Raw genomic sequence first — 24691 nt, forward strand, 5'->3', positions numbered from 1 at the left:
GGTAGCACACTTCAAGTAGAGAAGCTAATGAAGATCATAACATGACAAATGGTGATGGCATGGCGATGATCAAGGGCTTAAACTTGAAATGAAGAAAGAGAAAAACAAAAAGCTCAAGGCAAAGGTATAAACCATAGGAGCTATTTTGTTTTGGTGATCAAGACACTTAGAGAGTGTGATCACATTTAGGTTTGATAGCCGTACTATTAAGAGGAGTGAAACTCGTATCAAAATACGGTTATCAAAGTGCCACTAGATGCTCTAACTCATTGCATATGCATTTAAGATCTAGTGGAGTGCTAACACCCTTGAAAATATTTGTGAAAATATGCTAACACATGTGCACAAGGTGATACACTTGGTGGTTAGCACATTTGAGCAAGGGTGGAGAAGTTAGAAGTAAAAACGAGTTAGTGTCGCTGGTTATACAGTGACCGGACACTGGACCTCTGAGGGACCGGCGCATCCGGTCATGTGTAACAATGAGATGTTGGCATCGGTCTATTGACCGGATGCTAGGTCACTCGGCGACTGGACGCTGAAGAGGTGCATCCGATCAAGTGGTCGGTCTACACAACGCTTAGGGTTAAGCACCGGACGCTGGGTTGTGTCCGGTCAAGCATGACCGGACACGTCCGGTTGATAAAAATTGGTTTTGGACCCTTACTAGAAACGACCGGACGCTGAGGGTCTAGCATCCGGTCAACTGACCGGAGCGTCCGATCGGTCAAGGCAGATGACCGTTGGAGTCAGACACGTGGCTGACTATGAGCGACCGGACGCAGGGGGCTCAGCGTCCGGTCAACTGACCAGAGCGTCCGATCAGTCCGCGTTATGCCTAGTCAAGGGGTATAACGGCTATATTTCATGGGGGCTTCTATTTAAGCCCCATGGCCGGCTATAGCTCACATCTTTGGCCATTTCCATTGACATAGCAACCTTGTGAGCTTAGCCAAAGCCCTCCCACTCATTTCCATCATAGATTAAACATCTTTGTGAGATTGGGAGAGAATCCAAGTGCATTGCTTGAGTGTTTGCATCTAGAGACACTTGGTGTTCGTGTTTCGCTGTAGAATTCGCTTGTTACTCTTAGTGGTTGCCGCCACCTAGACGGCTTGGAGCAGCGAGGATCGTCGAGTGGAGGTGGTGATTGTCTTCAGCTCCGATCGTGGTGATTGTGAGGGGTTCTTGACTTTTCTCTGGTGGAGAGCCAAAAGGTACTCTAGTGAATTGCTCATGGCTTGTGTGATCCTCATCTTGTGTTGGTTGTGCGGCACCCTATTGAGGGTTTGGCGTGTGAAGCCAATTAGCGTGTGAACCTCCAAGTGAGTGAATCGCCACAACGAGGACTAGCTTGCCGGCAAGCAAGTGAACCTCGATAAAAATCATTGTGTTCATCATTGATTCCGAGGTGATTGGTCTTCATTGTTATTCATCCTTGTGATTGATTGGTTCACTCCTCTACACGTCGGTATAACTATCTTGATCACTCTCTTTACATTATCACAAACTAGTTGACAAGCTCTTTAGTGTAACTAGTTGTGAGAGCTTGCTTGCTTGGTTGGTGTGGCTCTTTAGTTAGCTTTTGAGAGCACACTAACATAGGGTAGTGCCATACCTCTTGTGTGAATCGACACTATCTAAACTAGAATTATGGCAGGTGGCTTGCATTTTGAGTAGGCTAGCGCAACACTTGCTTCGCCTCATAATTGTCTAACCTTTTGTTAAGTGTTATTGTAGAAATTTTTATTAGGCTATTCACCCCCCTCTAGCCATTAGGACCTTTCAGGTGCTACCACTTGGCACTTTTGATGTGGTGATTGGCATGGATTGGTTGGCCACTTACAGTCCCATGCAGATTCATTGGCAGGAAAAGTGGATGGCGGTTCCATACCATGGACAGTTAACTATGTTGCAAGGGCTTCCAACTGCTTTTCCTCAGCACCTGTTACTTCACATTGATTCAGTAGCTGCTGCTGACCAAGTTGGACAGGATTTGCAACCGTTGCCAGTTGAGTTACAGTCACTGTTGGATGCTTACTCTGATCTATTTCAGCCACCTACTTCCTTGCCACCGTCAAGGGCCTGTGATCATGAGATACCCCTAATACCTAGAGCCACTCCTGTCCTTGTCAAACCTTATCGGTACCCACCAAAGCTCAAGGACGAGATTGAGAAACAAGTGCAAGAAATATTATCACAAGGGTTGATTCGCCACAGCCATAGTTCATTCTCTTCTCCAGTGCTCCTGGTTCGTAAAAAGGATGGCGGCTACCGCTTCTGTGTGGATTTCCATCACCTCAATGCCTTGACCTTAAAGTCCAAGTTTCCTGTACCGGTCTTTGACCAACTCATGGATGAGTTAGCACATGCCCGCTGGTTTTCTACCCTGGACCTCTGGGCTGGCTTCCATCAGATTCTGTTGCGTGAGGGTGAGGAATTCAAAATAGCATTCCAAATCCACCTTGGCCAGTACGAGTTCTGGGTGATGGCATTTGGACTCATAGGAGCACCAGGTACCTTCCAAGGTGCGATGAATGCCACCCTTGCTCCTGGACTATGAAAGTTCGTCGTTGTCTTTTTTGATGATATACTGGTGTTCAATTCTTCCTTTGAGTCTCATGTCCAGCATCTTCAACAAGTTTTTGATTAGCTCCGCCGTGATCAGTGGAAGTTGAAAAAAATCCAAATGCAGTTTTGCCAGGCAGTCCATATCCTACCTTGGCCACGTGATTAGTGCAACTGGGTTGTCTACTGATCCAGCGAAGGTGCGTGCTATGGCAGACTGGCCAGTACCATCCAATATCATAGAACTTCATGGTTTTCTTGGACTGGCAGGGTATTATCAGAAATTCGTTTGACATTTTGGTATCATCGCTAAGCCATTAACTAAGTTGCTCAAGAAGGATTAAGTCTTTGTGTGGACCCCTGCTCATGCTGAAGCCTTTGCCCTGCTCAAAACTGCTCTCTGTTCAGCCCTAGTCCTAGCTCTTCCAGATTTTTCTCAGCCTTTTCACATAGAGACTGATGCTTCAGGTTCTGGGATTGGAGCTGTTTTACAGCAAGGCGGTCATCCTCTTGCCTTTATCAGTAAACCACTAAGCAAGAGGAATCAAGGTCTCACTGTTTATGAGAAGGAATACTTGGCAATCTTGTTGGCAACGGACCATTGGCGTCATTACCTTCTCCAAGCCGAGTTTTATATTCACATGGATCATCAAAGTCTAACACACCTCAACGATCAACGTCTGCATACCGCATGGCGGCAAAAGGTGTTTGCTCAATTAATGGGTCTCCAATACAAGATCCTATACAAGAAGGGCACCGAGAACGGAGCGGTTGATGCCTTGTCTCGGCGTCGCCATCTCGAGCCACTAATGGCTATCTCCTCTATTACACACCAGTGGTTGGATGCAATGGTGCTTAGCTATCATGCTAATTCCGCGGCTACCAAGCTGCTATCACAATTGGCTATCAACCTGGAGGCTGTTCCTCACTACTCGCTAGTCCAAGGTGTGATTCGATACAAGGGGCGTATTTGGCTGGGATCCAGTAAAGCCATTCAACAACAAGTCTTGACAGCCTTTCATGCTAGCCCAATGGGGGTCACTCCGGTGCCCCAGCCACCTACTCTAGACTGAAACATCTCTTTTTCTGGACTAGCATGAAAGCTGATGTCTGGCACATGGTGCAGTCCTGTTTCGTTTGCTTACAGGCTAAACCTGACCGAGCCCGATACCCAGGTCTTTTACAGCCGCTGCCGGTTCCTACAAACTCTTGGGAGATCATTTCCATGGATTTTGTCGAAGGTCTTCCAACATCAGGTGCTGCCAATGCCATTTTGGTCGTTGTCGATAAGTTTTCCAAGTTTGCTCATTCCAAATCACAAGCTGGCATTCCGCTTCTTTGGGCCTTTCAAAATTCTTGAGAAGATTGGACCTATGGCTTACAAATTGGAGTTACCACCATCATCAATTGTTCACCCGGTTTTTCATGTGTCCCAGCTGAAGTTTTCTCCAGATGCTCAACAGGTATCAGCTACCTTACCATCTAACTTACAGACCTTCCAAGTCCCACTTCGTGTTCTACAGCGTCGCTGGACTTCGGGAGATCATCCAATGGAGCAAGGTCTCATATAGTGGTCCCACACTCCACTAGAGTTGGCTACCTGGGAGCCGCTTGTCACCTTGCGACAGCAGTTTCCGCGTGCGCCGGCCTGGGGACATGCCGGCTCTGCAGACCCGGGGACTGTCAGCAGCTCGGGCCCGGCGGCACCTGAACAAGAAGATGCCACTCCCAGCTTGCCAACCGGCCCACTTCCAATCAGGCCCAAGAGAATCAGGAAGCCCAGCTCTCTAGTGACTGGCCCATCCTGGGTTAACTAGGAAACAATGTATAAGTAGCAAGAGGATTGGGAGAGAAAGGACATGGACAGAAGATGTAAAACTTGAATTCAGTTTTAATCATTCCTAGTAGCTTATTCCTGAATCTGTTCTGCTTAGCTTCGGCACCTTGGGTGCTAACACATCCATTTTACATCTCATCGAGATCCAACAGCTAGTACTGGCTACATGCGTCATGGCACAGGGCTAGCGCGATAAAGTGGCCCCACCTGCACCCCGATAAAGAATTTTGTCCGCAATATCGAGGGGTGTTTTTTTTAAAAAAAATGACCAGGATAAGGAATGGGGGCAAATCATTCTCAACTTTAAAAACTTGTTTTTCGAGTCCATAAACCTCAAATTTAACAAAAATATAAAAATATTTACGGGACGTAATAAGTATTATTAGAATCACAAAATATATTCTAAAAATTTACGTATTTAAGATACAAATATTGATTTTTTTTATAAATAAACCTAATTAAATTTAAGAAAGTTTGATTAACCAAACCTAGAATGACATTTATTAAGTCTTGTTTAGATGCGTATTTATTCATCTCAATCCACGTGGGTTGAGGTGGATTGAAGTGAATTTAAACCAAATTATATTCACTTCACTCCAAGAGAGTGTTCGGCTAGGAAAGAAGTCAGCTTGTTCGACTTATTTTTTCAACCAAAGCAGTGTTTTTTCTCTCACAACATTTTAGTATAAACAATATTTTTTTTAATCGCAGCCGAACACTCCCCAAGACACGTGGATTAAGGTGGATACACATGCATCCGAACAACGTGGGGTAGTTTATAAACACTGAAAACTCCGCTGGTCAAGTTTGCTCGTCAAAAGTGATGTTGTCGAAATATGTTGTCAAAGTAGTACAAATCAAATCAGTAAGTCATGGAATGATTCGTCATTTGATTTTTGGCGGCAACAGTAGCAAAATAACCGCTCAAGCTCACAGCATACGCCAGGGCTCTTATGGTAACTTTCCAGCGCAGTCCCAAAACCAAATCTGACATCAACTTTCAGCGCAGGCTTCACTTGAAGGAAATAATGTGCAAGCTCCCCCATTGCACAGTATGGATAATAATAAATGAAATAATCACTGTGTTGTACATGTAAACGAAAAGGGTTGAGAAAATATAAGAGAAGGGGGCCAACTCAAGGGAGGGGATAACCTGTTACCATCCCAAAACCCTAACTTCCAAAACTACATGTCACTTTCCTGTATAATCCTGTATCATATAGTGTAGTAAGTAGATGCTAGCATGTAGAATGCCCTCCATCTTTCTAAAAGCAAAGAATAGAGCAAACAAAAATGTATGTACAGGGGTTCTTCGCTGCTGCTTCCTTCAGTTCTCTTCCATCCATTGCATGTCATTGGACCCAAACTAAGCTAGACGGGATCACAGCACCAGGAAGATGGGTGAAAATGCATCCTGAAGATGTCTCGCAGCTGCCAATACGGCTCAAGTATTCGGTAACATTTTCAAAAGGAATCACGGTATTAGTGCAAACTGCTTTTGCTTAGATAACTTGCTATGGACATAGACACATAGTACTGTACAGTCACTTGCCAAGGACATCACTACAGCTGCATAACATTAAGAGAAGTCAATTAACATGACCAAAACTAAAAACTCAATTTTCATGAAGATAAAACATGATAGACAGTCAACAGTACACATTTATCAAGATGCTTCCTAGATCACTGGTACTCATTTTACTGGCACAATTATTAATTTGAGACAATTACTTCTTGTGCTAGTTTCATTAGCTTTTCATTTCCTAAATCATTGATTCCCATCAAACCAATGCTACAGTGATAAATGCTCAGCAAACCAGTCCATTGTAGATGCTTATCAATTATCATCAGGTGCATATGCTATGCAGCAACTATTGTAGATGAAACAAGAGTGCAAGACTGTGTCATGTTTCAACATGCACAACACAGTTTGCCACAGACAGCAGAGCCAAACAGTAGAAAGTTAAATTGGTGCTTAGTAAAACCATCACTCACCTTTACACATAGAGTTCAAATAAAACTAGCAAGCAACGCATGCAGTGCAATCCAATATATCAAGACGCCAAGTCTTAAGGTTGGTTGCCTCATGAGCAATCTATCACCTGAGACCCTGTTTAATAAAATAAAAAAGAAAATTAGTGACCCCACCAAAACATCACCAATCACCAATCAGTAAAGTAACAAGTTAGATTGCAGTTACCACATCCCATCAATTCTGTCTGATACCGGTCGAGTGAATTTAGGAACAAAGCGTGACATAGTCAATGACTTGAAACCATGGGCTGCAATACCAATGTAAAATCAATCAGAGAAGAAAACTAAAAGTGAAAAACTGTATTTAGGAGTAGGATGCAGGACATATGCTTACCTTTGTCATCATCTTCATCATCAAAAGGCTTGTCCTTCTCCATCTCTACATCAATAGCAACTTGGTCATTGTTGACTTTTCGCGCACCTCGAATCTGAGTGACAACTGCAGCTGGGCTTACTTTTTCATTCTGCACCCAAATTGAATATGCAGGTAAGCATAAATAAACTACTTCAATACATATTAATCAGGTACTTTTTATCCACAAAATAAAACATACTTACCATTTGCTCAATCTCTGAAGTGCCAGGCAAGTTTATAGATCTGCTCTGCTGATTGGATACCCTGTCCCGGCGAAGTAACCCTATCTGGGAATCCTTTTGGCTCAATGAGGCTTCTAGAGCACCTGATTTATGCATCAACTCCTCCATTTTGGTCCTCTCAACCTGTAGTAATGAATCTTTGCTTTGGACTGTAACCCTTAAATCATCTGATTCAGCTATCAGAGATCCTATTTTTCTGTTCAACATATCCATATAGACAGGAACTTGAGTGCAATCATAATCATTAGCGTTCTCAGAGTGCATCCCGAACTGCAACAGTGCTCTTTCTAACCATTTCATGAAATCGTTTATCTGAGATGAGTACTTTTTGTTACTCTCTTCTGTGGTTAGCAGTTCATTAGTGCTTCTTGTAACTTCTTGTCGCAGAAAAGAGATCTCAGAATCTCTTTCTTGCAATTGTGACTGAAGGTTTTCCACTTCTGCAAGAAGATTCTCAGACAAGCTATGCAACTCATCAAATTTGTCAACAGTCGTTGCAAGTTTTGCCAGAGCTTTGGTCCTAGAAACTTCTGAGGTCTTCAAGGCAAATTCTTTCTCCTGCAGCATTTGCTCCAACTGAAGGCTTTTATTCTCCAAGATTTCAAGCTCTTTTTCTTCTTCATCGAGTGCTTGCACCAAACCTTCAATTTCTGCAGAACACATCAAAAAGTATGAACAACCAAAGGAACAAAGTTTTTTTTTTAATTACATGAAATCGTGTAGCAGTGAACAAAACACAAGTAATTGAACCAAAATGTTCTGACAGCTCACCTTGGTCTTTTCTGCTTAGTTCATCAGTCAATTTCTCAATTCTTCCATGCTGCTCACTTGCCACTGATTCCATATTTTTAAGTTCATTTAATTGAGTTTCTAAATCCTTCTTTTGATTATGCAACACATCAACTTCTTTCTCCAAATTTTGGAGCTCCATTCTTGCATCTTCAAGATCAACTGAGAGCTGTTTTGCAGAAGATTCAGCCGCCCTTAACTGATATGATAGCTCAGAACTGATTGTACTAATTTGGATATCTTTAGCTTGAAGCTCCTGCTGCAACTCAAGAACAGTAGCCTTCAGTTCCTTTGTGCTGCATTCATTACTGTTCCGAGAAGTTTTTACAGCCATAACTAACTGTTCAACTATTGATTTTATGCGTTCATCTGCAGACTGCTCAACAGCATAGCTGAGGTTACTAGGGTATATATCACTCATTCCTTCAATCTCCGCAACTGAACTAGTGCATGCTTCATATAGCAAGCTCATATTCCTGCGTGCAGATACAATCTCCTCAGCTCTTTCTTTCATCTCTGACTGTAGTTCAACAAATTTTGCTCTCAAAGATTCCAACTCATTATGCTGAGAAGTGAACCTGTTCTGCAAGGTGGACATAACATCAAATAGCTCGGTTGCTTTCTGTTCAACTGAAAAGCCATGCTCATCAATGTTTCTTTTGAGATCATTACAGTCCTTTACACAATCTGATAAAGCATGACATGCAATAGCAAGATGATGCAAAAACTGACTTTCATCCGTATTGTCCATCTTAATTTCCAAAGGAGCATTTGGAATGTGAGCCTTCTGTAAAGAGCAATTAGAAAGTGGTTAGGACTTGCTACAAATCAAAAAGCAACAGTCTGTGAATTTCATTTAACAACATCTGTGTGTACTGTTTCACCACAGGAAAAAGCAAGGTCATTAAGTTTCCATTTTACTATGGATGGAAATTACATATTCCAAGGAAAACATTGATGACTTCCATGGTGAACCAAAAAGGTACCAAGAAAATATAAAGATAAGGTTGTATTCTATATATAAACATGACTTTTAAAGACTAAAAATCTCATTTAATAAAGAAAAATAGGTTGGAGTTTATCTAGCTTTGCAAATAATGCAAGTTAATGAGCAGTATTACATGTCTTGAATATACGTGTGGTGATACATGGATACAAGTTAACCTTCAAAATGGTATAAAACTTGCTAAACCATAGAAGTTGTGAGTATTTCAAAATGAAGCAAAACACTAAAAAAATGTACTTATAGCATAATATACCTTGTTGTTTATGCGGTTGGACAAAACATGTTTAGAGGCAATCGGTACGTCCATCATATTTGTGCCATCCATCCATTTACCAGAAGACCTCATGAAGTTCTCCATATAGCAGATAAGGTCCACATCCTTACTGAATGTATTAACAAGACGGTGTGAAAGTTCAAAGCAGACTTCTCTTAGTTGACTGCTGGTGGAGTTCAACTCCAGCAAATGATCTGCTTGCCTCCTCCGGGTTTGTGACTGTGCATGCATAATATGCTCAAGCTGACGAACAGCATCAGCTCTTGCAAATTCTGTAACACTGTATTGTTTAGAAGATTCAGCAAATGCAGCTTCTGCCTTGACCAATTCCTCCTGCAGGTTGTCAGCCCTTTCATGAGCTTCATTTAACTCAGCAAGAAGCAGCTCTGTTGCTCGTTTCGATTTCTTCACTTCATTTTGTGATGAAACCACTGTTGACTGTAGGTCGAGGCAAAATTTTGCCATCTTTTCAACCTTGGTGATTGGATCCATATCAAATTCCCGAGCAACATCCACTTTATTTAAAGCATTTAATAGTCCACTCAAGTACTGGTTTGTTTCATGCAAGCTCTTCTCATTCTCAGCCAATCGATCCATTAAAGATGATTTCTCGGTCTCAAGTGATTCTATGTGCTGTTTTCTTTCACTTTTAAGTTTCTCTATCACGGCATTCATCTCTTCCATTGTTTGCTTCAGGCTGTCTCTGTGTTGCACTAAGCCCTTCCCTTTTCTGACAGCAACATTTAGTTTCTCCCTCAATGAGGCACACTTTTGCTCCTCCTGATTTAACTGCTCCTTCAGATTGTCCCGTTGCTTACCCACGCATTCTAGTTCAAGAACAAGTGACTGATACTTTTGCATCTGCTCAGCATCACTTTCCTGCAATTTACTTATTTGAGCATGTAAGGTCTCAATTTCCAGCATTAGTGATTGTGCCTTCTCCACAGCTTCACCACGCTCCTGCTCCACTAAGGCCAGATTCTTGCGAACATGGTCTAACTCGTTATTTAAAGAATTTAGTTCCATCTCTTTCTCGTATGCACTAGTGTCCGATTTAGAGGCATCGTTATATGGCTTGATATCCTCCAACTGAATCTCTCTCTCAGCAGAATTGCCTTCAGTGGACTTGGACAAAAGAGTACCATAGTCATCTAAGAGTTTCCTCAGCATTTTGCCCAAGCACAACACAGCAGAAACGCCTCCCGATGAAATTTCAGAGTTACTGCCATCCTGCAATGTGTTTTGCACCAAATTCAGCAGTTTCTGGATCTCGGTGTCCATTTCATGATAGTGCCTGCTCTCCTCGGTTTTTTCAGCTAACTTATCCCGCAGTTCAGATAGATCCTTTCGCAATTTATCTCTAACAAACTCATCTTGAACAGCTTTCTCAGAGAGCCCAAGGAACTCAAATCTCAGTTTCTCTAGGCTTTGTGAAAAGAAATCCTTCTCGGCCTTTATAGCAACAACCTCTGCACTGAGTTCAGATATCCTTTTATGTGACTCTTCTAGATCAGCAATAAGCATTTCTGAGGAATCCTCAAGATGCTCAATCTTCAACTGTAATGAATCCCTCTCCTGTTCCACCTCCAAGAGTCTGTTTCCTAACCATGCTAACTTATCTTCTGCTTCCAACATCCTGAACTGTGGGGGCATGTTAATTTGGCCAAGGACTTCTTCCCATTTCTGTATAAGACTGTTCCTCTCCACTAGAGATTGTTCCAGCATATTGTTGTGTTCAGCCAGCTCATAGAATCTCCTATTCAGTTCCTCATATTTGCTCTTTACTTCATCAGATACTGTATTTGAATTTGAGTTCTGCTCATCATTTATGACATCCATAGCCACACCAGACTCAGAATGCCCATCAACAGAGGATCTCTTGTCGCTATCAGGTAGAGTAAAAGAAGTGCCAATGGCCATCTTTGACAGCAGTTCTATTTTTTCAACTATATCTCGAGAATGAAATTGCTCTGGCAAGTCTAGGTCTTCTAAGACTTCTTCAATTCTCTGAAGAACAGAGTCTTTTAGAAGAAATGAATCCCTTAGAGCTGTAGCTGAATTCCTTATGTATGAGAGCTCCGATTCCAAGGCTTCAATTCGATCTGCTTCTGTATAGGATTTGAGCTTGGCTTCCAACTCTTTCAGCAATGTTTCCTTTAACTGCAGTTCTTGTGTGAGTTTATTGATCTCACCAGACTTCTCCAGCAGAGACTGCTTAAGGCTGTCACGCTGCACTATCAAACCTTTACCTTTTGCAACAGCAATACTAAGTTTTTCCTTGACAGATGAATGTTTCTGATCTAACTGTTCAACTTCAGAAACCTTTTTCTGAAGCCCAGTACGCGAAGCTCCAAGAGCTTCATCCAGCTTTTTCATGCCATCCTTCAAGACTGGAACTTCAGTTTCCAGCTGAATGTTTAGTGCATTGAGCTGATCGAATCTGTCTTGCAAATCACACAACTTTGGTAAAATTTCCTCTTTAATCAATGTGGGCAAGGGGTAAGACCACTTTTCAGATGAAATCTGGTCAAACATGCTGATCTCTTGCAAGCATATCTTTGATAAACGAATTTCTTCAGCTGCATTTTCAAATTTCTCGATGCATGAAGCCACACCGTCCTCAATGCATGGGAGAAGGGTGGTAAGAATATGATCTTCCTTGCTAGACCCTTCACCAATATCATATATCAATTGAACTGCTGAGGAATGATTTGCTGAGCGTGAAGCCAACTTCTCTGCTACAGCAAGGCATCTACTGTGGAGTTCATCTTGTGTGGCATTTTTACTTGAAGAAGCTGACTTGAGCTCCTCATTCAGAATGCAAACTTCATTCAAATTTTTCGTTAGAGAACTGCATCTCATGTTGAGCTCCTCGACTTCTTCACATTTACTCAACAGCCTCGACTCAAGGCCAGCATTAGTTGACAGCACAGATTGGTGGTCATGCAACAAATTCTTTAAATGCTCGATGAGTCTTTCATATTGACTTTCAATTGGTTCATCAACACTATATCCTGCCCCAAATTCATCTGTACTTCTAAGTGAATCACATAGAAGTTCCTGCAGGGAATCATACAGTTTCTTGACAATTCCATCTGCTTGTTCACTCCTCTCTTGTGCAACACTGTTTGCTTTCCTGAGCTCCACCAGAGAAGTATTGAGCTGAGCATTATCAATTTGAGCAGCCTCTAATTTCTCCTGAAGACTTTGGAATGATCTAGCAACAAGGTCCACACAGCTCAAAGTGCGGAAGTTGAGACCTTCACTTTCACTGGAATCATTAGGAAATACAGCACCTCCCAAAGAGGTGAGCTTATTTGTTACTTCACTGAGTAAATCAGATAAAGACATTCTCTCCTTCTCAAGAATGGAAATCCTTTCTGCCGCATCCTTCTGCAACAGTTCTGCTTGATCAATGAGCTTTTCAGCATTACTGTTTGCATCCTGCTGCACAGTAGCGACCTGATTGTGCAGATTATCAATTGCATCCTTGTAGTTGCTCAGCTTGCCAGCAAGTTCATCCATTTTGGCCTCAAGAACAACAGTCTGTTGTCTATCTATATCATGTTGCACAGTAGACTTGACGTAAAGTTCAATTCTGTTGCACAGTTCAGCCACATATTCTTCAGCTTTCGTAATATCTGAGCCCATCACCATAAATTTTTCCCCTAGGCGCCATAGCATCTCCCGAGATGACTTTTGTAAATTATCATGCTCCCCCTCAGACGGTCCAGTATCATCGTCACTTCCTTTTGACTCAAAGGATTTAATGAGTTTTGATACCAGAACCCGTCCATCAGACCTAGAGGAGATTCTATCTAGCAACTTTTCAAGGGCATGCAAATCACCTTTTGCCACCTCTAGATGGCCCTTCAGCGACTGCAAAGCAATTGAGTTACATGAGTCATTCGCATCGGCCAGATTAAGCGAACACTGATTATTAGGGCTCGTAATGGCTCTTTCAGCATTCTCAGTAGTGACTTCAGACGAGTCCAAATGAAGTTGTTGATGCATAACATTCTGGAATCCCAGCACCACATTGTACTTAGTGTCTAAGTCTTTGATTGTAGATTGGTAAATATCGATGCTGCTACTTATGTACAGATTTTCCTCAATTAGCTGCTCAGTGAGTTGTCCGAAGTATGTTTCCGTATATTTGACATGTGACTCAAGCTGCTTATGTTTGGCATACGAAAGTTCCAACTTGTCATTTAGTTCAGATAAATCTGAAGAAAGCCTGCCCTTTTCATTACATAGATACAAATTGTCTTCTTGGAGTTTAATTTTTGCTTCTCTTTCGGAGGCAAAATTCGCTGATAGTTCCAAATTATCTTTCTGTAATGTTTCCAATAAAGCCTGGCAATTTGCCAACTCTGTCAAAGTATGATTCAAATTCTCATTGGAGGAACGCAGCTCACACTCCAAAACTTTACATCTGCTACTGCTAGCATCCATTTCCTCTTTCACAGAAGCTAAGCTAAGCTCAAGACCTGACAACTCCGATAAAAGCTTCCTGTTATCAGAAGATAGATGGTCCCAGTGCTCTTCAACTTCTTTTTTGGCTTCTTTCTCAAAAGCAAGGCTTGCAATAAGCTCCAGGTTCTCCTTTTGCAGAGCTTCCAGTAACAATCTGCTGTTAGCTAATTCACTGTGGATTTGTTCTGTGCTCTCCTTGGAGGAATGTAGCTCACTCTCCAAATATGTGCACCTTGCATTGCTAGTGCTGATTTCTTTTTTCAAGGAAGCCATGGTCAGTTCAAGTTGTCCCTTTTCTGTGTTCACCTTGGAGAGCTCATGTCTACATTGATGAAGCTCTTTGTCAACTGCTAGCTTGCTTTCTTCAGTTTCTTTTAGTAGTGCCTGGAGCTTGGTTGTCTCATCAGAAGACTGTTGTGTAAAATCTGAATAAAGGCCAACAGCTTCATCTAGCTGCAACTGGAGAAAATCTCTCGATAGAGTTGCAGAGAACAGATGCCTTTGTATATCCTCAAAATGAACTGGCATGATGCCTTGCAATACCACACTTCTAGATAAAGCTGGATCCCCCTTCTGCTCACAAAGTGGCATATCCACTGCTGCTGTTGGCTTGGCCTGTACACTCAAATCATCTGTAGTGACAGCTTCATCACTTACATGTGTCGTGCTTGGATCTTCTAGGACAGCCTCATTGGCTACTCCATCAGTTTCGTCCTCAGTGCCTCTACTCGCAGTACTCTCAGGAATCTCATTCGAAGCTGCAACAGTCGACTGTTCTTCAAGTGCAGTCTCGGCATCTAGTTCAGCAGAAGCTGTGGGCTCAACGTCTCCATCCAATGGCCTCCCGGGAACATCCATCACCATCTCCTGAGCCCCTTCATCGTGGATATTATCAGCTCCAATGTCTTGAGAATGAATTGGCGCCTTGGCAACTTCTTCGAAATTGGAGCTTGTTGTCCTGTCAACAGCATCCATTTCCACCTGCTGGTGTTCCTCAAGTTGATTGCAATCACCGTCTGCTCCATTACCTTGAGAAGAAGCATTCAGCTCGATGTTATCCACATCACCCAGCTGAGCTCCTCCTACAAGATCATCACCAATGCCGTCTCCACCGGTGGCCTGAACTGGTAGGTCCTCGCCATCAGCTGTATCCTCACCATCAGCTGTCCGGCTTTCACGCTGCTCCGAAATCCCCTGCTCACTAGTACCGACATCATGCGCATCAGAGCCATCACCCGTCTCCTGCTCTTGCACTGTCTCCTTTTCTTGCACAGCATCGGCACTCTCCGCAGAGCTGGACTCCACGGTCCCAGGCCCCTCGCCATTGCACTGCTCTGCCTGGAACCTCTCCACTTCCTGCATCGAGTCATTGACAGACGGGCATTACACACCCAGCAACAACAGCTAGGAACAGCAGCAGGAGCAGCAACCCACTCAAAACCCACACCCTCACACTGAAGTGCTCGAGCCTCACCTCAGATGGAGTGCTCCCGCCGCCGCTGCCCTCCCCGGCGAGGAGCTTCAACCCAACAGGCGATTTGGGCTCGGGCACAGACTCCACCGCCTTGGGCGCCCCTTCCTCGGCCTCCGCGTCGGCGTCGGCGTCGCCCTTCTTGCCGGGACCCCGCTTCTCCTTCTTCTTCCGGAACTGCTGCAGCTGCACGCAAGGTAAACGTAACGCTCGATCAGAACTCCCCGGGAAAAAAAACAACGAGTAGAAATTCGCGGGACTCGGGAGGGACTCGGTACCTTCTTCCGCCCGGCAGCGAGGAGATCGGTGCGATTTGTGTTGCCACCGCCGCCGCCGCCCCTGTGATCCATGCGGAGATCTCCAGTCCAGCCAGCCCCCGGGCAGCGGTCACGCGAGGCGGGGAGGCATCAACCAATCCCGCCCGCGGAGACCTGCTACTAGGGCGCGGGCCGGCGGATTGCCCGAATCGGGGCGGGTTGGCGCCAATCTGGAAGATCTGGGAGGCGGGACCGCGGGAGGGAGTCGCGCGCTCGGGTTTGGGGATTTGGGAGGGACGAGGAGGAAGGGGAGCGAGGAATTGACAGGAGAGACCGAGAGAGAGATTCGTGTTCCACGTTACCGTGGGTTTGGGCCTGCGCCTGCGCCCGGTCGGGTTGGTGGCCGTGTCGGTTCGACACCGGAGCGCGGAGGGGCTTTTACATTCTTATCATTATTAAAATTGACGTTCATTCAATTATTATTTTTAAATAGCACTTACAACTTTAGCATAGGAGAGAAGTTTGAATTTTTAATTTACCACATTTGCGCATGTGGCAAGCCATAGCAGCCCGACACGCTGGCGCCCAGTCAGCAGGCGCGGGTAAAATGTCATCGCCGCTCCCTGCCCATTTTCTTCATTACGCCGCATCCCACCCGCTCATTTCGTCCCTCGCTCATATCGTCCCCATCCCACCCGCCGTCGCCGACGCGTTCTTCCCCCACGCCGCCGCCGCCTCCTGCTCCCCTCCCGCCGTCCCTGCGCCACGGTGACCGCATCTGGTGAGCGCATTGAAGGTATATGGCCTTACTCCCCCTTTGCACCCAGGCCCCGTATCCATTAGGGTTTAGGGTTAGGGTCCATGGACGCTGACAAGTCATCCTCGGTTGATTGTTTCGTAGGCTTGTGATGTAGTGGGAGAGGTGGTGTCAACCCGTGTCACAATGGCTAGCGTAGTGATTGCCCTCCTTGGTAAGTGCTTAATCAACCTAGCAGTGTCGGCAGAATTGGAGGAGTTAGGTACCGTCTAACTCCTCATTTCTTTCATTGTTTACCATGATGCCAGGATCGATCCTAGCGATGCGTTTAGACTAGTCGTTAAGGTTGTTAAATTCGTGGCTGATGGTGAGTATGGGCTAGTTGAAATGGCAGAGCAACAGCATGACTTATGGTTGGATAGAAACTGTCGGTATTCTATGGCTCAATTCCAGGAGGATTTAGCCACAAAGATAATCTGGGGGCCAACTCAAACACTTGCAGTGTGGGTTGTTGACCAAGATATTGGGTCTGAGTGGAAGATTAGAAGGGATGAGCATTTCCAATAGATGATTAAGGACAGATGGGATGAGAGATTAGCTATTATTGTAGTGGATGTTGTGAGGAAGGATGGTTCTAATGCAAATGTCAGCTCTGGTGCTTCTAAAGTTAGATGTGTCTCTGGTGTCACAAGTGGGCCAACAGGTGGCTCACGTGCTGTGCATGATGATGCTGAAGGTTGTGGTGATACCTGTAGTTTCCCAGCAGAAACACCTACTGATTTGCCTATAGCAGTTGACTGGACTACTCTAACAATAATAGGGCAGCCTGATGATGATGGTTTAGCAAAAGAGGTTGCCGATGAGGACAAGGTTTATGAGGCAATGGGGTTCATGGAGTCAGAGACAACAGCAGAAGGATCTAGAGATGAGGTGTCCATTCCAGCTATGTCAGCAGAGATGCAGGCAGATATGAATGACGCAGCTGTTAATGTTGATGATATAGTTGATGTAGAACCAATACATGAATGGGACAGGGACAATCCTGATATGAGTGTTGGCATATGCTATCCCAGCATGGCTGAGTTTAGGCTAGCTGTTAGGCAGTATGCTATAATTAAGGAGTTTGAGTATAATACTGAGCATTCAGACAAAGAAAGGTTCAGGGCTAATTGTGCTGCTCTAGGCTGCCCATAGATTCTTAGAGCTAGAATCCAACATGATGGCAGTGTCAAGGTATAATTTTTTTGATTGTTGAATAACATCTTTTTCTGTGTTTGTTGAATGTTGCTTTTTTGTTATCCTCATATGTCCTTTTATTTTTATTATGCAGATTCAAATCAATCAAGGGTCCATAACTATGCATCTACACAAAGGGTTGTCAACAGGATGACATCTATAGCTTGGGTGGCTTAGAGAGCAATCCCCTACCTCAGAAGGAACCCACAAATGAGGGCTAAAGAACTCAAAGAAGAACTGAATTATAAGTACAAGATTGACATCCCCTACTAGACAGTGTACAATGGGAGACAGAGACCATCAGATAAGTCATTTGGTAAACGAAATAATTCTTTCGATTATTTGTTTAGGTTTAAGGTTGAGATAGAGCTGAGATCACCTGAAAGTGTTGTAGAGATAGCCACTGTCACTGATCCTAAGGATGGAAAAATTAGGTTTAGCAGATTCTTCTGTGCATTCAGGGTTAGTATAATTCTAGATTCAAATTGAATTAAAGTTACTTAATTTTAGCTAAATTTATAGAAAACATTATTAATATTTAAAACTTTAAGAACGTGTTTGGAACACAACAATTTTATAAGATTCGCACAAGAATTTCATAGAAGTCAGTTTAATTTTATTGGAAAACGTAGAAACAGAAGAAGATCCCCATGTTCCGAACATGACCTAACTATTAACATACTATAAAAATTATAGTATATAATTAATCTAATTATACTTATTTAATATAATAAATATTGATATCTTTCTATATAACAAAGTTGATCAAATTTTAATAAAAGATTTAACTTATGGGAAAGCAATAATTTTAACGTGAGGGAGCACCAGAGAGAACCATCAGAGAGTTACCAGTTTTTGCGTGCGTGTTCTGTACTCTAGGGAGAGAACAGGAGGTCAGGAGCAGAACAGTGAAGAGTAGACGGCGACGGGCCTACAACTACGCAAGGGAGACGCGAAAACCGTTGCGTTGCGTCTGTGCTCGGGGCTTTTACATTTTTACCATTATTAAGATTGGCGCTTATCCAATTATCACTCTTATAATGACACTTACAACTTTAGCACATGAGAGAAGTTTGAGTTTCTAATTTACCATATTTGTGCATGTGGCAAGCCACGGCAACCCGACACGTTGGCGCCCAGTCATCAGGTGTGGGTAAAATGTCATCGCTGCCCCATGCCCATTTTCTTCGTTACGCCGCATCCCACCCGCTCATTTCGTCCCTCGCTCATATCGTCCCCATCCCACCCGCCACCGTCGACGCGTTCTTCCCCCGCGCTGCTGCCGCCTCCTGCTCCCCTCCCGCCGTCCCTGCGCCACGATGACCGCATCTGGTGAGCGAGACCCCTGGTGAGCGCATTGAAGGTATGTGGCCTTACTCCCCCTTTGCACCCAGGTCCCGTGTCCATTAGGGTTTAGGGTTAGGGTTCATGGACGCTGACAAGTCATCCTCGGTTGATTGTTTCGTAGGCTTGTGATGTAGTGGGAGAGGTGGTTGAAAGGATCAAGATGCCCAAGAGGGGGGTGAATTGGGCTAATTATAAATTTTCTTGCAATAATTAAATCCTACGGTTAGCCCAATTAACCCCTTGTGCCTAGAAAAATGTTTATATTAATCTAACGCACAAAAGACTTGCAACCTATGTTCCAAACTTACTCTAGCATGGCAATTCTATGAATGTAAAAACAAGTATTGAATTGCTCAAAGTAAATGCTCAAAGTAAATAGAGAGAGAGGAACGCGGCGATGTTTTGCCGAGGTATCGGAGAGTCGCCACTCCTCACTAGTCCTCGTTGGAGCACCCGCGCAAGGGTGTAGCTCCCCCTTGATCCGCGCAAGGATCAAGTGCTCTCTATGGGTTGATTCTTCGATACTCCGTCGCGGTGAATCACCCACAACCGCTCACAACTTGAGTTGGGTCACCCACAAGCTCCGCCGGATGATCACCAAGCTCCCAATCACCACCAAGCCATCTAGGTGATGGCGATTGTGGGGGATATACCCTCAGGTACCACAAGATGGTACATGGGCCACACCATCCGAGGTGGCTCGGCCCGTAAGATCAAGACGTACACATCAAGATTACAAGTTGTACTAGATATTATAATAGTACCAAATTGGATACTTTACTTGTAACCTTGTCTCTTCGGAGTATATAAGGAGAGACAAGGGTCCCCTAGAGGACATGTTAATATGTATACATCTCAATACAATACACCAAAGACACAGGACGTAGGGTATTACATCAACCAGACGGCCCGAACCTGTCTAAATCGCTGTCTCTGCGCCTTGTGTCACCATCTGGTTCCTGATTACACGCACCGTCTACTGATAATCTACCACCACGGGCACCCCCCTCGGTGGACTGCTGACCATATTTCATCGACAGTGGAGCGCCAGGTAGGGGACCCCTTTTAGGGGTTGTGCGTGCTGATCTTCCAGCGAATCAGATGGGATCCTCTTTACCAACACCACCCGTGGTGACTTCAGCTGCCACAGCGATCTGTCCCAGTCAAGATCGATCCCGGCGTTTAGCCTCCGCCGAGCTCCGACCACCAGACCAAGTCGACCACGTACAGAGCAGCTCCACCGAGCTCCGACCACCAGACCATGTCCAGAGCGGCTCCGCTGAGCTCCGACCACCAGACCATGTCGACCACGTCCAGAGCAGCTCAGTCGAGCTCCGACCACCGGACCACCAGACCACGTCCAGAGCGGCTCTGCTGAGCTCCGACCACCAGACCACGTCGACCACGTCCAGAGCAGCTCCGTCGAGCTCCGACCACCAGACCACGTCTAGAGCGGCTCCACCGAGCTTCGACCACCAGACCACCAGACCACGTCCCGAGCGGCTCCGCCGAGCTCCGACCACCAGACAACCAGACCACGTCGCAATGATGATCACCACGAAGAAACGGCGCTATGACAACCGTGACCACCATCACAACAGGCCGAAAAGCTCGAGGACCGGACAACTTCATCGCCGCCGACCAGATTTCTATCCAAAGATAAGTACACTTCTAATATTTATATTTAATATAATTTTCATTACGACGTTTCTCCACAATGTCCTGGTCATGATTATTCTTCAAATAGCGTTTGTCCATGTATACCATCTTAAATATAACATACAGCTATACTTAATGCAAATCCTCGACCAGTCATGTTGACGCTCGATGCCTACAAAGACGGCCATGTCTCTGGCTCCTCCCTACACGTGCACGAGCGTCTGCCCTCTGCGTTATAGGTGGTCGGCAGCGGCTCCTTAGCGACGCTTTGTTCTTCCTACACGTGCATGGGCTCCACGCCCCGCGTTATGGTTCACGAGCTAGCTAGGGCTAGAGACTCAGCTACATACTAACTGGTCGGGCGGTTTATATTAAGTATAAACACAAACTTCACATTAACACTGATGTTTACAAAGCACCAACTGCTTTATCACATCATGCTCATTTGCAAATGACTGCTGAGCGTTGTTTCTTCACCGCTGTTTTTTTCTCCATAATTTATTATTTTATACATCATGTACTACCATTCTACATATTTATATTGCAGTAATTTCGAGCTATGCTTGGGGACTTCGTCGCTCGCTTCTTGACCTACGCTCGGGGACTGCCTTGATCACTCTCCAACCATAGCTCGAGGACTGCCTCGATCACTCTCTGACCATGGCTCGAGGACTTCGTCGCTCGCTCCTCGACCTGTGCTCGGGGACTGCCTCGGTCACTCTTCGACCATGGCTCGGGGACTTCGTCGCTCGCTCCTCGACCTATGCTCGGGGACCGCCTCGATCACTCTCCGACCACAGCTCGGGGATTTCATCGCTCGCTCCTTGATCCGTGCTCGGGGACTGCCTCGACCACTCTCCGACCATGGCTCGGGGACTTTGCGTCTCGGCTACATGTGACTGGCAACTCGCATACAGTTGGGACATTTTTTTCTCACTTAGACCTTGCTACAAGGCTCATACCTCGCCTTCCAGTAAGCTCGGGGACTACATCGGTACGATGCACCTGCCGGTGCATCTTGTATCGCCTGTACGACGATTGGATTCTCAACTTAACTGGGAATTCTTTTTTAGACCCTGGCACCACGTGCCTACGTCACCTACTACCAGGCTCGGGGACTAAGTGGGCACACTTCACCTTGCGGTGAATGTGTTTGTTTTTCGACCCCTATGCCTCTGGTGATCAAGGACGCTACGCTTCAAGATGCACTTACATTTCTTTTCAGAAATACAAGTGGGCACACTTCCTAGGACGGAAATATTTTTCTTTCTTCTTAAGAGCACCATACATTCTTCGGACAACCTACTTCTCCAGCGACAACGGTGGTCGGAGATGTTAAGAACTCAAGCCTCACTATTCGGAGAAGGTTAAAATGGCATGCCGAATCAGAATACATGGCGCTCGGGGACTAGCTGTGGGGGATATACCCCCGGGTACCACAAGATGGTACATGGGCCGCACCATCCGAGGTGGCCCGGCCCGTAAGATCAAGGCATACACATCAAGATTACAAGTTGTACTAGATATTGTAATAGTACCAAATTGGATACTTTACTTGTAACCTTGTCTCTTCGGAGTATATAAGGAGAGACAAGGGTCCCCTAGAGGATAGGTTAATATGTATACATCTCAATACAATACACCAAAGACACAGGACGTAGGGTATTACGTCGACCAGACGGCCCGAACCTGTCTAAATCGCTGTCTCTGCGCCTTGTGTCACCATCTGGTTCCTGATTACACGCACCGTCTACCGACAATCTACCACCACGGGCACCCCCCTCGGTGGACTACCGACCATATTTCGTTGACAGCGATCACCAAGTGTAACAAGCACAAACTCTCACTTGACCGTGCGAAGCCTAATGAGAATGGTGGATGCACACTTTGCTACTCTTGATTCACTAATGAGGCTACTCTCTTGGATTCTCAAATCTCAATCACCTCACTAGGACCTTGCTCTTCTTGGCACTCACAAACGTGTTTCTCAGCTATTGGAATGAGCAAAAGTAACTCCACACACGAGTGGAGCTTCTATTTATAACAAAGGCTGAAAAACAAACCGTTATGTGCCTCTACGGGGTGACCGGATGCTCCGGTCAGTTCAACACGCACACCAGTGTTTAAGTGTTGATACAGCGTCCGATCATCACTGACCGGACACGTCCGGTCACATTTAACCCTCACTAGAACCTTACTGTACTTGACCGGACGCTGAACCCCTAGGGTTCGGTCAGTACTGACTGAACGCATCCGGTCGCAGATTTTCTCTTCTGGAACCTTACTAGAGTCGATCGGACGCTGCCTCTCAGCATCCGGTCACTCGACCTCTCAGCGTCCGGTCACGCCAGATGCAATCTCCTTGATCAAATGAACTGACCGGACCCTGCAGCTAGCGTTCGGTCCGACCGGAGCTAGTGTCCGGTTAGCATTTGACCCTCCATTCACTTCCAACGCTCGATCATACATGAATGAAGTTTGCTCCACACCTAACTCACTAGACTCATCTAGGTCAAGCTACCCATCCATACCCCCCTTAATAGTACGGCCAAAGGAAAAACAAAGTCCTAAACTACTCTAAGTGTCTCTCCAACTCCAATCGACACTTCCAACGGTCTGAGTGGAAGATTAGAAGGGATGAGCATTTCCAATAGATGATTAAGGACAGATGGGATGAGAGATTAGCTATTATTGCAGTGGATGTTGTGAGGAAGGATGGTTCTAATGCAAATGTCAGCTCTGGTGCTTCTAAAGTTAGATGTGTCTCTGGTGTCACAAGTGGGCCAACAGGTGGCTCACGTGCTGTGCATGATGATGCTGAAGGTTGTGGTGATACCTGTAGTTTCCCAGCAGAAACACCTACTGATTTGCCTATAGCAGTTGACTGGACTACTCTAACAATAATAGGGCAGCCTGATGATGATGGTTTAGCAAAAGAGGTTGCCGATGAGGACAAGGTTTATGAGGCAATGGGGTTCATGGAGTCAGAGACAACAGCAGAAGGATCTAGAGAAGAGGTGTCCATTCCAGCTATGTCAGTAGAGATGCAGGTAGATATGAATGACGCAGCTGTTAATGTTGATGATACAGTTGATGTAGAACCAATACATGAATGGGACAGGGACAATCTTGATATGAGTGTTGGCATATGCTATCCCAGCATGGCTGAGTTTAGGCTAGCTGTTAGACAGCATGCTATAATTAAGGAGTTTGAGTATAATACTGAGCATTCAGACGAAGAAAGGTTCAGGGTTAATTGTGCTGCTCTAGGCTGCCCATGGATTCTTAGAGCTAGAACCCAACATGATGGCAGTGTCAGGGTATAATTTTTTTGATTATTGAATAACATCTTTTTCTGTGTTTGTTGAATGTTGCTTTTTTTGTTATCCTCATATGTCCTTTTGTTTTTATTATGCAGATTCAAATCAATCAGGGGTCCATAACTGTGCATCTACACAAAGGGTTGTCAACAGGATGGCATCTATAGCTTGGGTGGCTTAGAGAGCAATCCCCTACCTCAAGAGGAATCCACGAATGAGGGCTAAAGAACTCAAAGAAGAACTGAATTATAAGTATAAGATTGACATCCCCTACTAGACAGTGTACAATGGGAGACAGAGAGCATCAGATAAGTTATTTGGTAAACGAAATGATTCTTTCGATTATTTGTTTAGGTTTAAGGCTGAGATAGAGCTGAGATCACCTGGAAGTGTTGTAGAGATAGCCACTGTCACTGATCTTAAGGATGGAAAAATTAGGTTTAGCAGATTCTTCTATGCATTCAGGGTTAGTATAATTCTAGATTCAAATTGAATTAAAGTTACTTAATTTTAGCTAAATTTATAGAAAACATTATTAACATTAAAAACTTTAAGAACGTGTTTGGAACACAACAATTTTATAAGATTCGCACAAGAATTTCATAGAAGTCAGTTTAATTTTATTGGAAAACGTAGAAACAGAAGAAGATCCCCATGTTCCGAACATGACCTAACTATTAACATACTATAAAAATTATAGTATATAATTAATCTAATTATACTTATTTAATATAATAAATATTGATATCTTTCTATATAACAAAGTTGATCAAATTTTAATAAAAGATTTAACTTATGGGAAAGCCATAATTTTAACGTGAGGGAGCACCAGAGAGAACCATCAGAGAGTTACCAGTTTTTGCATGCGTGTTCTGTACTCTAGGGAGAGAACAGGAGGTCAGGAGCAGAACAGTGAAGAGCAGACGGCGACGGGCCCGCAACTACGCAAGGGAGACGCGAAAACCGTCACGTTGCGTCCGTGCTCGGGGCTTTTATATTTTTACCATTATTAAGATTGGCGCTCATCCGATTATCACTCTTATAATGACACTTACAACTTTAG

General features: G+C 44.6%; 1 protein-coding gene across 2 annotated transcripts; it reads right to left on the reverse strand.

Moving 5' to 3' along the window:
* Nucleotides 1–5421: 5421 nt before the first annotated feature.
* Nucleotides 5422–15690, reverse strand: LOC136466670 (COP1-interactive protein 1-like). Of its 2 annotated transcripts, none has more exons than XM_066465141.1 (9): nucleotides 15331–15690; nucleotides 15056–15238; nucleotides 9085–14937; nucleotides 7808–8612; nucleotides 6998–7686; nucleotides 6774–6903; nucleotides 6606–6687; nucleotides 6401–6515; nucleotides 5422–5836 (listed from the first exon to the last, which is right to left on the reverse strand). In XM_066465141.1, the coding sequence occupies exons 1-8, from the start codon at nucleotides 15400–15402 to the stop codon at nucleotides 6416–6418; spliced, it is 7914 nt and encodes a 2637-aa protein (XP_066321238.1). In that variant the 5' UTR covers nucleotides 15403–15690; the 3' UTR covers nucleotides 5422–5836; nucleotides 6401–6415. The 2 variants fall into 2 exon arrangements, with proteins under 2 accessions (XP_066321238.1, XP_066321237.1); XM_066465140.1 differs by having other exon boundaries at nucleotides 5422–5974.
* Between the last annotated feature and the right edge of the window lie 9001 nt (nucleotides 15691–24691).

This window comes from Miscanthus floridulus, chromosome 7 (genome assembly GCF_019320115.1).
Source record: "Miscanthus floridulus cultivar M001 chromosome 7, ASM1932011v1, whole genome shotgun sequence".
Lineage (NCBI taxonomy): Eukaryota > Viridiplantae > Streptophyta > Magnoliopsida > Poales > Poaceae > Miscanthus > Miscanthus floridulus.